The sequence below is a fragment of the Paroedura picta genome, chromosome 11 (assembly GCF_049243985.1).
Source record: "Paroedura picta isolate Pp20150507F chromosome 11, Ppicta_v3.0, whole genome shotgun sequence".
Classification (NCBI taxonomy): Eukaryota; Metazoa; Chordata; class Lepidosauria; order Squamata; family Gekkonidae; genus Paroedura; species Paroedura picta.
This window is the reverse complement of record NC_135379.1, coordinates 18,290,374-18,304,980: the sequence shown is the minus strand read 5'-3', so window position 1 is coordinate 18,304,980 and position 14,607 is coordinate 18,290,374. Positions and strand designations below refer to the sequence as shown.

General features: G+C 43.0%; 1 protein-coding gene across 1 annotated transcript in view; it reads right to left on the bottom strand.

The window, feature by feature from the left end:
- Nucleotides 1-2,947: 2,947 nt before the first annotated feature.
- The window catches only part of MINDY3 (MINDY lysine 48 deubiquitinase 3), a 31,707-nt gene continuing 20,047 nt past the window's right edge, over nucleotides 2,948-14,607 (bottom strand). Inside the window, exons 10-16 of the mRNA XM_077304713.1 lie at nucleotides 13,991-14,061; nucleotides 11,449-11,529; nucleotides 8,933-9,005; nucleotides 8,489-8,561; nucleotides 6,590-6,677; nucleotides 5,239-5,310; nucleotides 2,948-4,215 (exon numbers count right to left, since the gene is read on the bottom strand). Of these exons, the coding sequence (XP_077160828.1) occupies nucleotides 4,066-4,215; nucleotides 5,239-5,310; nucleotides 6,590-6,677; nucleotides 8,489-8,561; nucleotides 8,933-9,005; nucleotides 11,449-11,529; nucleotides 13,991-14,061 (608 nt within the window). The 3' untranslated portion in view covers nucleotides 2,948-4,065. The remainder of the gene's footprint in view (nucleotides 4,216-5,238; nucleotides 5,311-6,589; nucleotides 6,678-8,488; nucleotides 8,562-8,932; nucleotides 9,006-11,448; nucleotides 11,530-13,990; nucleotides 14,062-14,607) is intronic.

The window sequence follows — 14,607 nt, the reverse complement described above, 5'->3', positions numbered from 1 at the left end:
CAGAGCAACTCAGTACGCTGATGACACCCAGCTCTATCTCCTAATGGACGGTCACCCGAACTCCCCCCCGGAACCATTTGCCAGATGTTTGGAAGCAGTGACAGAATGGTTCGAGCAGAGTCGCCTGAAACTCAACCCCTCCAAGACGGAGGTCCTGTGGCTGGGGGGAAGGGGGCAGGAACAGATAGCGCGTTTACCCACCCTAGCAGGGGTGCAACTTACCATCGTGCCCCAAGCTAGGAATTTGGGTGTGACCATTGATGCCTCCCTGACTATGGAGGCTCAGGTCAAGAGAGTAGCGGGCCAGGCATTTTTCTACCTTCGCCAGGCCCGGCTACTAGCGCCCTACCTGTCCCCTGACCACTTGGCCACAGTGATCCATGCGACAGTCACCTCCAGAATAGATTTCTGTAACTCGCTCTACGCAGGCCTACCCTTGTCCCTGATCCGGAAACTACAGCTGGTACAAAATGCAGCTGCCAGGGTCCTCACTGGAACATCTTGGAGGGCCCACATCCAGCCGGTGCTGAGGCAGCTGCATTGGCTGCCAATTGCTGCCCGGATCCGGTTCAAGGTTTTGGTTTTAACCTTCAAGGCCATACGCGGGTTGGGACCCACATACCTGAGGGACCGCCTACCGCTCTATGCCCCCCGCAGGGCCTTACGCTCTGCGGGTGAGAACCTGTTGGTCGTCCCCGGCCCGAAGGAAGCGCGCCTAGCCTCGACCAGGGCCAGGGCTTTTTCAGTCCTGGCCCCTACCTGGTGGAATGAGCTCCCGGGTGATCTGCGGGCCCTGCGGGATTTGTCAGCATTCCGCAGGGCTTGTAAAACGGAGCTCTTCCACCAGGTCTATGGTTGAGGCTGGGGTCAGCAAATCAGGGACATCGCTCCCCCCCTAGGAGTTGGAGTGTACGCTACTCCCCTATCCTTTCCTCTTCACCTCTTAATAATTGGGGGAGGGATGGGATTTTTAGCCGCCATGTTAGTAGAGTGATGTTTTAATGGGAATTTTAATGGGATTAGTTGTTGTGACCCGCCTCGAGCCTATCGGGAGAGGCGGGAAATAAATCTAATAATAATAATAATAATAATAATAATAATAATAATAATAATATAACTGATAAATGCATTATTTGGTCTGGCAGTGTATTTAAATGCATTACTGGAATGTATTGCTTAGATTCACACACAACTGCACATTTCATGTCTGATAAAGCCATTGCTCCTGGCGTCTTTGATCTTTAAAGACTGTGTAGAATTAAGTTCAACTTCTCTACCTTGTCCGTCCCATGCATAATTTTATAAACCTCTCATGTTACCTCTCAGTCATCATTTCTCCAAATTAAAGAGCCCTAAGCCCTTTAACCTCTCTTCACAGGGAAGGCATTCCACCCCTCTCCATTATTTTAGTAGCCCTTTTCTGCACTTTTCCCCAATGCTACATTTTTTTTGAGGTGCAGTGACCAGAATTGTAGTGTTTTCCAAATGAGGCAGCACCATTGATTTATACAGGGGCATTATGATACTGGCTGATGTTTTCAAACCCCTTCCTAGTAATTCCCAGCACGGCATTTACCATTTTTTATTATCGCACGCTGAATTGATATTTTTAGTGAGTTATCTACCACAACCCCTTGTCAGTCACCTCAAGCTCAGACCCCTTCAACATGTATTTATAGTTAGGACCCCACTGCTTGCCACCTTAGACTGTGAAAACTGCCCCTTTATATTCAGTTCCCTGTTAATTAACCAGTTTTTCACCCACAAGAGGACTTGTCATCTTACCCATGACTACTAAATGTTACAAAGGAGCCTTTGCTGAGCAATTCTGAGCCTTCTTGGGGAACAGGTAGGCGGGTCAGTGCCTGGATGTCTTGCCAAAGGACAATATATCTTGTACCGTTGGATACCACCAGCCATGCTGCTCGCTGTTCCAGCCCTGGCACCTCCTCACCCTCTGGGTGACCCTGACAACTGTAGAACCACAGATAGCCCATGGAGTCTCCTAAGGCTGCTTGACTCACCTGAACCAAATTCATTGCTGACATTCCCTAAGACTGCCATGCTGAGTCGTCTTCAATGATGGTTCTAAGGAACTTTGGTCTGGGGATGTAGGGACTGAGCCCGTAGCCCTGTGGGGCTTATTTGGGTCTGGTGTGGTCAGTTTCAGAAAAGAGGATAACTGGATCATTCTATCGGTAATGGAAGGCAGCATACAGCTTGGATCTTTGTCTCAAGAAGCATAGAAAGCTTGTTTTCCAAAGTGCTGTTTTTAGGCGGAAAGCTCTGTCATGCCTTGCCTTCAGGGTGAATTGGCAGCAGGCAGAATAGTGAAATACATCGTGCTTCTCAGCAGAACATTGTAGGCAATGCTCAAGTTGATCCCCAAGAACTGCATTTCTTAAAGAGTGCTTTTTGTAGCCTAAAGGCTCTTGTTTGGTTTATGTGCAGTGTTTACCGGGGAGAAAAAAGAACAGAGCTTCTCCTCAGTGGCGGCAGAGGGAGAATTGAGGGAAGGGTGCTCTACGTCCTCTGTACCAGGGAAAGGCAGGAAACTGGGAGGGGGGGTGATAGAGAGGTTTGAGCTTAAAAAAATCCTCTCCATGGCAGTCTTGGGCATGCTCAGTAACCATGATGAAAAGCAAGTGTAATGTATTTTAAAGGTGACATACCACACCCTCTCAACCTTCTAATAAAAGAGTTTGTTCTGAATTTCTGGAAATCAGGAAACTGTTAGCCATTGGGATTATCTGTCTGTGAATTTGCTATTTTGTCATGCAAAAAACCTTTAATCAAAACAACTTAGCTTTAGATCTTACCCAATACCTATTTCCTTGGACTAGATGGCCTGCATGGCCCCTTCCAACTCTATGATTCTATGATGGCACTGTAAAAAAACAAGTAGTGATCAGATGAGATAGGCAATGAGGCAGACACGACTAGGCCATTATTTGGGTTCATTTTTTTATTATTATTTACGCCTTGCTAGATAATAAATAATGGACTACACTAATAACAGATGTTCTCATGCATGTAACACATACAATAGTGCTGCCTTGTTTTTATTAGGATATATTGAGAAGAGGTATTTGGCAATAATATGGACAACTGCAAAAATCATAGCACAAATTCTCTCCACCGTTTATACATATTCCTTTATACAACTTCAAATATTAATATCCTTTTTAAATCTTTCCTTCACTTTCAATAAGTAAGCCCAGGGGAAAAATATAACTTGCCAATAAATAGCATTCATCATTTATATATTTTAAGATTTATAATTTTGGCCCCGTTTGTGCAAAGCCATGTCGATTTCTAGAAGGGAAAGAACAGCAGAAGTTTAACTCACTAAACATAGTCAGTGCAAATGCCAGTCTAGTCCTGGTAGTGCTTAGGACACTCTAACCCCAGGGGTAGTCAAACTGCGGCCCTCCAGATGTCCATGGACTACAATTCCCAGAAGCCCCTGCCAGCAGTTGCTGGCAGGGGCTTCTGGGAATTGTGGTCCATGGACATCTGGAGGGTTGCAGTTTGACTACCCCTGCTCTACCCACCTGGAAGCTCTCCAGAACAATCTCCAGTGAAATGAATGAGAACTGCACAAAGAATATGGCTTCTTCTGCACATTCCCTTTCAATTTCATGGGGCCCACCGTGAGGGAATGTCCTTGCAAAACGTCCTAAGGCAGTATAATTCAAACACAATACATGGCCAGATGTGTCAACAGGTGAATACCATGGTATTTAAGACAAATTTCACCTAATACACAGGTGTTGCAGTGCTAGACCATCCTTCAGGATTTTAGGCTTATCAGAGAGGCTTCTGGGTGAAAATAAGCATCTTAACTGTAGTAGAATGGGTAAAAAAAGAACTAGCTGATATAATACAAATCAATCCAGTTGTTTAAAAAAATCTAAATTAACACTGAAAAAGTGTTTACAGTTCCTCAGTGATACCAGTGTATAGCCACACAGCTGAAGAGAGGGTTTTGTTTTACAGGAAGCTGCCTATCAAAACCCAATCTCCTTCCAAAGCTGGATAATAGTACGAAGCCTTCTTTCAACATCAATTTAATGACGGAGATCGATCTGTGGTCCAGAGGAGTTCTACGTATGGCCATTTGGTCTGCAAGCAGCGCTTGATCGGAGTGTCATCAGTTTGCAGCATTGGGTCTTCAAAGCCCATAATCACCGCGGTGCCTTCAACATACATGACCTGCCGGCATAAAAGGATCTTGCTCAGTCTACCACTTTAGAAAAATATCACAAAAGAACAATGCAAAGTTTACCTTTAAGTTTATATTAACATTATTGCACATTGATTACTGATCTCGTTTTTCTACCGTTAAAGAGCAGCTGTGGAAGGCCCAGACGTGGACCGAGATCAGGGCACTGGGACAGGAGTTGACCTTTCCCCTCAGAACTTTCCTGATATTCCAACACAGTGATAAAGGAGAGGAATAAAGTAAATTATGTCTTCCCCCTCCCAAGCCTGGAAGTGCAATGGGGTTTCTTCTAGGGAAACAGCATGGAGGATTTTTAGACTACTGCTAATGCTTCTCCTATGGCTGTATTTTAATGTTAAAGAAAACACTGGGCCAGTCATGCATCTCCCACATAACATGAACCTCAAACTAGCAGTCCAGCCCAAGCTTGTTGTGAGAATAAAATCTCAGGAAGATTTTCCTGCTTCTCTCAGGGGTTGCCCCTATCCTTAGGAAGTTACCTCCACGGTTTTCAGTGAACCCATACATGGGGCATCCCTTTCATTAACAGAGGTAGTGGCTGAGGCAGTACTGAAACCTGGTGAGGCAGTGTTTTTGCTAGAGGAAATCCTACAACCCTGGACATGAAAAATTTGCCTGCAGCCCGTTTCCTTATGCTAGAATAAAATTTGCTAACTCTGTGGCAATGTATTTATACACACCTAAATGTGCTTCCTTGATGATATTTGGAATACTGTTATGTTAAGATTCTCTTTTTATGAATGACTAAATCTGTGGTAAAATGTATGTATCTTTAATGATAATTGGGTTTCTTTTCAAATGTGTTTCAATTGGTCTTATGGGGCAACCAGCATAACAATGATTATTTATCCAATGGAGAACTGCCAACTTGGAGGTAACCTAAACACAGCTTGCTTCGTTTGGGCATTTGACATTACAGTCAACTGCAGTTCTAACTGAAGTGCCACTTTAATTTGGTACGGCTCTGCGCGTTTTGTCTCAAGTGGCCGTACCTTTTCATTATAATTTGATTGCTTCAATCCATTGTAGTGGTATACAGGGAATGATTCTTGAATCTTGGAATCCTGAACACAAACACAAAAGCGACAGTTTCAAAACGCAGGTTAGTAGATTTCTTCCCTTTCTTTATTCAGCATTTTTATTTGCTTGCCATTTTCACAGTTGACTCATGGCGCCCGCAAAGGTTTTTCAAAGAGACATTCGAAGGTGGTTTGTTATTGCTTGGCTCTGTATCATGACTCTGGGAATGCCAAGATCTGATGAAGTTGGGCTATCCAGGTCAAAGCTTCTGCTTTTATAGACTGTTGTTATATGGGATGAACATTTGCAGGTAAGGAAAATAAACAGTATATAGCACCATGAAGGTCTTCTATGCCCTTTAAATTAGGAACTTAAGACAAGCACCCCAACAATAATGATGTATGGGTTAGAGTGCTCAACTAGGACCAGGAAACCTGGGTGCAAATCCTCACTGACCATGATGTTCTCCATGAACTTTGGTCTGTCACCCATTCTCAGCATAACCTACCATACCAAACTGCTGTAATGATAAAACCAGCATATCGGGATACCTGAGCAGACAGCTGAATAGATGGGATAAAATATAATAGGTGGCCCCTTTATTGGTTATTTTTTGGTGTAGTGGTTAGGAGTGCGGACTTCTAATCTGACATGCCGTGTTCGATTCTGCACTCCCCCACATGCAACCAGCTGGGGGACCTTGGGCTCGCCACAGCACTGATAAAGCTGTTCTGACCGAGCAGTGATATCAGGGCTCTCTCAGCCTCACCCACCTCACAGGGTGTCTGTGGTGGGGAGAGGAAAGGGAAGGCGACTATAAGCCGCTTTGAGCCTCCTTCGGGTAGAGAAAAGTGGCATATAAGAACCAACTCTTCCTCTTCTTTTAATTAGTCTCAGACTTAAACTGTCCCATTTCTTTTCTGAAATATCACATGGACAGGTGAGCAACAAGGATTTCTGTTGCTAAAATCTAATGGAGCAACTTCACTCACACACTTGCCCCTGGTACTAAGAAGCATCCTTCTCTTGGGATGACTGGAGGCGGGAGGCTGTAAGTGACAGGAGCCTGGTGGTGTTCCTAACACTTTAAATTAAGCTGCATCGAGTGCTCCCGGGTGACCACACAAGCATTTTCGGGTGTTTATAAATTTTTACAAATATGTTTTTTTTATTTACAATAGCTTGCAAAAAAATAAAGAGGGCTCAAAGGGGGAAGAATGAGGAGATAACACGAATGTCTGATCATTAAAAGTGTATCACATCATTGACCTATGTATGTTTACAAAATGCCCTTTTGCAAGGAGCACAAATATACATTGTTACCTGTTCAGGGAAAAATTCTTGAAGAAATGGACCCAGTAATATAATTCCTAGTCCTTCTGGATCTAATTTGGTCTTCATGAGATTGACACTATGATAAGAAAAAGGACCCCCCCAAAAAAACAACAACATCAATATGGTCCATTTGTACTCTTACATGACTAAGTTATAAAACACTTTTTACTGCCAAAAACAATGAAACTGTTGTATTTAAAATCTTAATGGCAACTGCAAAGGAATGGCATCTTGTTGCCAAAACCTAGTTATTTTTAAACTTAAGTAATTTTATTTGAAATTAAAGTGGCAGCAATAATTGAGACACTAGGCCTTATTAGGTAAAGCTTTCAGAAAAACCACACTAATTCCTGGGCTTGTATTCCAGAAAACGTAATGAATACTGCAGACAGTTCTAAGCACTAACATATTAATCTTCCAAACTACTCTTGTTTTACTTACCTGTCAAAGCAGAAAAAAAAGGAACACTAATAACCATGAGCTAAATGGAACAGATTTACAGTGCAGTCTCATGAAGAATTACTCTAGTCTAAGCCAATTAATTTCCGTGAATTAGAATACAGCAATTCTGCACAGGATTGTACTGAGAGACATAATGAAGTTGCCTATACTGTGCATTTAAATTAAGGCATCTTAAAGGCTCAGTATATTTTTACATTATCTATGCAAGCTATATTGATATTTAGAACTGTATGCTAATGGAATATTATATTAGCATAATTTAGTTGCTGATACAGAGTTCTAGCCAACCAATCAGCAGCAAAATGTGTGTATTTCCCTGTTTCCCTTTTTTCAACAAGGCCCTCTAGAAAAATGGGATCCTACCCAGATTTCACCATTCCAAAGTTTATTCTTGTGTTTATTCAAATATTTATTTCCTACATTTCATTTTGGCTGAAGACTGAAACCTTCCTCCAGTCTAAGGAACCTTCCTCAATCTCAAGGGCTTGTCCATGGGAGAAAGAAAGAGAAGGAGGAGTCAGTTTTTCTACCCCACTTTCTCTACCTGAAGGCGTCTCAAGGTGGCTTACAACTGCCTTTCCCCACTACAGGCACCCTGTGAGGAAGGTAGGGCTGAGAGAGCTCTGAGAGAACTGCAACTGACCCAAGGTCACCCAACCAGGCTTCATGTGAGGGAGTGGGGAATCAAGCCCAGTCCTACTGATTAGAATCTGCCCCTCTTAACCACCACACTGGCTAGAGGATGCCTGGAATCCTGTGGAAGAAGATGGTGGGGTAAATCCACGTGCAATGTGCTAGTGGATGGACAAATCCAGGATTTTTGAGACTGAAGTCTGGGAAAAAGTTATGCCACCTAACCTCACACCTTTATACCATTGTAGACAAGAAGTCATTCTGCTTGAGCAGAATTTTTGCAAGAGTTCTACTTTCACAGCTTATTATACAATGAGAAATGGTGCAAAACTGCACCAAAAATAAAACATTCAAGGTTCCTCTTAACTGAAAGCCAGTGTGGTGAAGTAGGTAAGAGTGACCGACTCGTAGCCAGGAGATTTGATTCCGAATCCCCACTCGTGCCACGGAAGTTTGTGAGGTGACCTTGGCACTTCACACTCCCTCAGCCAGCTACCTCACAGGGTTGTTGTGTGTTAAAATGGGCAAGAGGACAACAATGTCAGCTACTTTGGGTCCCCACTGGGGAGAAAAGCAGGGCACAAATGAATTAAATAGATGAATAATGGACACAAACATTTCAAAGAACAGTGTTCAATGCCAGAAGCTGAACTCATCTGCAAGCATATTTTATTTTATAGTTGACATGTGTTGCACAAGGAACCTACCACACACATACACTCACACTCACACTCCCCTTATCTTACAAAATGATACCCAAGTTGAACCCTGAAGATTAAAGATAATGCTTACTATTCAGTATCTGACACAAGGTCTAAAGCCTTCATTACATCTTCTAAAAGTGTATCTGGTATAAAGCCATTGTCTAAAAAATAAAGTACTTTAATTAGCACATTCAAATATTAGTTTTACCTGCAAATGTTGGCATGGGCTGATTAGCCCAGTTATTTTGGGATAGAAAACAATAAATATTTCTCGACCAACAAGATAAAATGGTTCACAAAATTACCCACAGTTAAACTGAAAACCACTGCTTTTTGCAATCTGGAAGCTGTTGGCATAATTTTAAAACAGGAATTATTATTTATGTATAAACGTTAAATGAAGAACCAGCTAGAGCATATGCTTGGCTTCAGGTATTTAATTGCCCCGGTCTTAAACTTTGGCCCTCCCCTTTAAGCAAAGGTGGGATTTACTCCCAGTTAAACATGCCTAGGTTTGTGCTGTGTGTCTTACCTTCAGGGTCATATGTCTCAAAGACTCTCCTGGCTTGTTCCGAAGGGGCTTCAGGAGCAACAAGGGCCAAATCCTTTAGAAAAAGAAATCAATAAGATGAACTGATTCCCAATGAAGCTATCTGAAGGTCCTAGGCCCTCTGACAACGAAGAGTGGCAGCTTCCTAATAAAAGCTTCTGGGGAAAAAAACAAACAAACACTTTTCACAGCAAAGAGAATGTAAATGCCACAAAAATGATCGAGTGGAATTTTTAACAGGGTTCTCTAGCAGCGGTAGCCCTACCACATAGAAGGGGGCAGACTTGCCCATCTTCTAAGTGGGCTGAAACAGATTATACACCTTACCCCAGGGATCCTCCCAGTCAATGATCTCTATCAATATTTTGGCTTGTGTGCACGTGGTACCTTGAGAGACAGTGGGGTGTGGTGAGCACAAATATAGGACGGGAAATATTGTGAAGCCATCTCTCACACAGTGTAAGGCTGTTTTTCAACAGAGTGATTAAAATGTGGCATAGAGAATGTAGTGATGGCCACAGGAATAAACAGCTTTAAAAGAGGATTGAGATTTGGGGAAGATACTCCTATCAATGGCTTCTAGCCAGGGTGACTGAAGGGGGCCTCCACATTCACAGGCACTCTGAATCCCAGAGCCAGGAGGCATTATCAGGGGAAGGCCATGGCCTCTATGCCCTGTGGTCCAGAGGGACTGATTGGCCACTGGGTGAAAAAGGATGCTGGACTAGATGGTCTGATCCAGCAGGGCTCTTCTTGTGACGATGAAGCTAAAGGGAGGTAATTTGCAGTGGATTAAGGTGTGAAAGACAATTCCCTCTCCACTTTCTTTACTTGTGAAAGTGGGGCTGCCATTGTTCCCTCTCTATCCGGGTGAGCAAGGGAGGGACAGAATTCAGTAAAAACAGGCTGCTTTAAAAATAAATTTTAGAACATTAAGAAATCCTATATGCATTCTCATTACAGATCTCTCATGTCTCATCTGGCTTTCTCCTCATCCATTTCTGCCTTTGCTGTGTTATCAGCTGTAACGTTCAGACATCCAGCAAATGCTCTTACTAAGATTACATACATACAGTGTGGTAATTAGCTCTGTTTCCTCTCCACCAAGCCCCTCTCTAGTACTGCATGCCTGTCCTGCTGGTGTCAGGTTTGGGGGGAACCTTCTCTTTTAATCTACAGTGTTAACCAACCCACACGCTGCCTCCACCTCAGAATCCGAACGGAAAGGGTTAGCTTTGAGTTCACTGCATTTTACAAGTTGCAAAAATTACTCATTTTGGGCAGCAATTGATTAAAAAAGTGACACGTTTCTTTAAAATATACTGCATCTTCCAGGCTTTCATGATTTCTGCCAAACACAAGCCTCTGGGCCTTGCAAACTGTTATCTCAAACATCCCCAGAACCTAATCTTCCATAGTAGAGAAGCCACTTAGTACTTTACCAATAATTATTTTTAAGTACACCGTGTCCCAAAGGCAACAGGATCGTATTTCACCCTTTGGACCCGTGTTGCTCCTACCAAAAACTACTTTCCTGAATTGTAAATGTTGTTCTCTTGATAATACAGGTCTATTTTAAGATCTCATGTTTATCCTTGCTGGCAAACACACACGGATTACATTCTAAGGCAGGCTTCTGGGCTATTTTTGTTTGCAGAAAGCAAAACCCAGACATCAAATCTCTCAATATCTCCAATTCTGATAAAACTCTACAAAGGGCTTTCATACAGTCTCCAATCTTCTTTTACTTTAAATGTTAAACAAGGATACGGACACTTGTCTTCACCACACAGCAGAATGAGAATGAATTCCCAGGGAAGAAACACATGGGAAACATTCCCCATTCCTAGGAACTAAACTTGGTATAGTGTGTGTGTGTGTGTGGGGGGGGGGGGATGTACAAAATGGTTCCCATTTGTGTCTTCTGAAATTATCAGGTCTATGGGTAGGATGGGGAACTGGAAGCAGGTGGGCTGATTCAGGTCCATGCCAGAGTGAAGAAATGTTGGACATCTGAAGGCAACTCTCCCCCAGTCTCCCAGATTAATTAAGTGGCTTCTCTCCTCTGCCCCCCACCCCTAGCTTGTTTATCAGAATCCCTGGGATCAGTTGCACAACAAACTGTTGCTTCCAGTTAAGAAATTACAGACTGCAATGCTTGACTTGTGGGCTTTGTACAAATATCCATGTATGGTAATGGTTCTCTCCAAACAAAATGAGAAAAGATTTTTTGGGACTTGATTCCTAGCCACAGAGCAGCAATCCAGGAGATTCCAGAGATGAGCCTTGTCATGTTCTCAATCACACTGAGTAAAGTAGCTGAAAACATTCTTTCAGAAACCCAACGCACTTAGGTCAAAATGTTCCCTACCGGTTACAACGCAGTTTTATATAACTTTAGGCATCATTTTGTCAAGTGTCCTAAAAAGATAGGAACTACAGAGTTGCATGCTGATTATTTGTCCTAAAACGATGAAATAAACAGAAAGGAATCCTACCTTGGCAAAAAAGACCGTGAGATGAGTTTCGCTGCCAAGTATCCAAATAGGGAATTTAGGGGACTTCAAATAGGAACCAACCTTAAAAAAAAAAAAGTACGAATTACTCACCACTTTTTAGTGGGATATAAATCCTGAACCCCACGATAAACTGGACCCTCTGCACTCATGCAAACTCAGTTCTGAAATATACAAGTACCACAACTGGAAAGATAAAATAGAAATGTACCTGACAAAATCTATGTTAAAAGCATATCTTGCATTCCACATTTCATGGAGCAATCCTAGGGATGACTTGCAACTAAGCTCCATTCTACTTCGTGGAGCTTACTAATAGGCAAGTGTTCATAGGACTGCATCCTTACTTGGATTTGTAGTTGTGGACAAGTGGCTGCTACGGCTAAAGGGGGGCACAGGTACGAAAACTAAAAGCCTTCTTCTACTGCTTTTCTGGCTACTCTGTCCTGATGCTCACAATTTTCGCAGACATAGCCCGTGAGGTTTCAAGGCTTTCTCCAAAACTTTAACCACCACTACTGTTAACACATCACTTAAAAAAACAAAAACAAATTGTGATTCTTGGGTTTTATTCACACCAGGAGCTAGGAAGCATGTGCGTATTCCATTCATTCTGCACTGACTCCATTTGGTGTCTATCAGTTACTGGATTCAATTCAAAGTCCTGGCTATCACATGACAAGCCCTTTGTGACCTCGGACCTTCATATCCACAGGATCACCTCTTCTCCTGTGCTTTACCGCAACAACTTGGCTCACCTGAGCAAGGCCTTCTGGCCATGGCAACCTGCAAACGGACATCAACAACTGCCCATACACACGAACTCTCTGTTGTGGCTCCTGACTTTGTGTAACTGCCTGCCTGAAGATGTCATGAAAGCTTCCACTGTCCTGGTATTCTGCAAACTATGCAAAACTGAATTATTCAGGAAGGCAATCTTAAAAAGGTTAATAGGGCGATATTAGAATGCATGGCTCAGGAAGTGCTTCTATGAAGGGATCAGGCCTATTAGTTGCATGTACTAGCCTGTACTAGCCTGTTCTTACTACTGCACTGTTTTCCATTTACGTAAATTTCATCTATATTTTAGCACATCATATTGTAGCACGATGTGCTTTGCTTTCAGATATTTAATCCTAGCCCTATTACATTGCTTGTTAGATGCCTCATCCTAATGACTAGGCTAACACTGTAATTCCCCTTGAGTCACAGTGAGAAAGGTGGCCTATAAATAAATAATCCCCTCATGATAACCACAAACATGCAGCTCAGAAGATAGCAATATCTAGTCCCAACTAACATAACTTAGTTAAATGTGACATTCCATTTCATGTTATTCTTTTAAAGGGTTCATTAAATCTAGCCGAAGAGATTGTAACAGGAAAAAGTCTTGGAAGTAACAAGACTGAATCGCAGGAGGGAAAAAAAAATGTTGTACAAGTTTAAAGCAACAACCAACAACAAAACAAAAACCTTGCAGAAATGCCCAACGATCATTACATTCAGAACCAGACGATAACAGATTCGCAACTCTGCCTAGTTCCCAAACTTAGTATCTGCTAGGAGAATAACCCAGACTTTGCCTTTAAACCTGAACACATCCTGCCCAGCATATGCTTAACATAACTAGTAGACATGACATCACTGTGCACATGGTTTCTGTGAGGTACCATGGGATGTAATGGCTGACATCGCCATAACTGAAACACGAGATATTTTCCAGGCCATCCCACAGTCCCCACAGACATTACTGCTGGGCTTCAACGTAACATCACATCTCCGCCCAACTAAATTGGCTTGAAAAATAAATGCCAAATACAACTAGCCTTTCAACAAATCCGCCAGTGCGGCGTTTCAATTCACTGTGATGGCTGCCTTGATCTTGCCTTGATAGGCGAAGGAAAGGAGACATCTGATTAAAGAGTGGCAATTGCAATTCTTGACGGAACGTATGATCTGAAAGGGCTGTTATTTCAAATATAACGGGCGTGTTTCAATTCGCTGAGGATGCAATGCCTGCATGGAAAGGCTACCCATGGGCACCGTGCTGCTTGAGGGCCAATCAGAGGATTATGCACACTTTCCATATCCAATCCTCACCTCACGATGCTTCAAGTTTTTGATCTATTAGAGCCTGTCAGGGGTCCCTAACCCCCGGGCCGCAGACCATGAAATCCTTGGTCCCGAGACGCAGCGGAGGGTGGAGAGGCATGGGCGCCAGCGCACCGGTGGGCAGCTCTGCGCCTGCTCATTTGTGCCCACCGGTGCGCTGGCGCCCGCACCTCCCTCTCCCCCCCTCGTGGACCGGTCCCCGGCCCAAAAAAGGTTTGGGGGCCGCTGGCCTAAGGAACTTGTACGGAGGCAGGAAACTGGAGTGATCAGGATAAAGAAAAGGGCAGTGCATGTCACATGCTGCACTTAGGACACTTCTTCAAGGCTGCAGTCCAAATACTGTCTTTTCAAAGAAATATACCACCCAATTCTAACATCATCCATAATTTTCCATTAGGCAATTTACGCTTACCTTACAGAACCTTAGGGATTCAATAAGTGTCAAGAACCCAACAGTTGCTTGCTTATGTATTCCAAGCAGTTCTGTGTAGAAACAAAAACTCTGTGTTAGAACGGTCCAAGTTTGTCTCCTACTCTCTTTGCTTCCTTCAAGCCAACCGTGACACTTCAGTCTAGGAAGCGTTTGGCATGAAGCAAGCAAAACGAAAAAATGCTGAACTTTTAAAAACAGAAACACACAAAGCCAAGAACTAAAAATGATCTCTAAAATGGCATTTCTTCTTCCAACATCCAATTTGGCCTCTGCAGTGAACGAAAAGTTAGCATAAGCTATTGGTGGTTGCAGGAATCTGGCTTGCTGAAGGTCCCTTCTGAGAAAGACTGGGCTAAAGTGAATTCTTTTGAATGCAAGAACACGCCATAAAGTTATCAGAGCAACCAGAGCTATCAAAACGTTCCTCTTTCACTCCATGCAAGCCCCTCTATTAAAAGCCTGTAAGCAGAGCAGTCATGCATTTTTCTATTCTCATGTGCAAGGAACCGAATTTTTCCATTCTGCAACAGCACCATTTTAAATTTTAACAGCACACATGAGTGGAGAATGAGACACGGCACAGCTCACGGTAACAA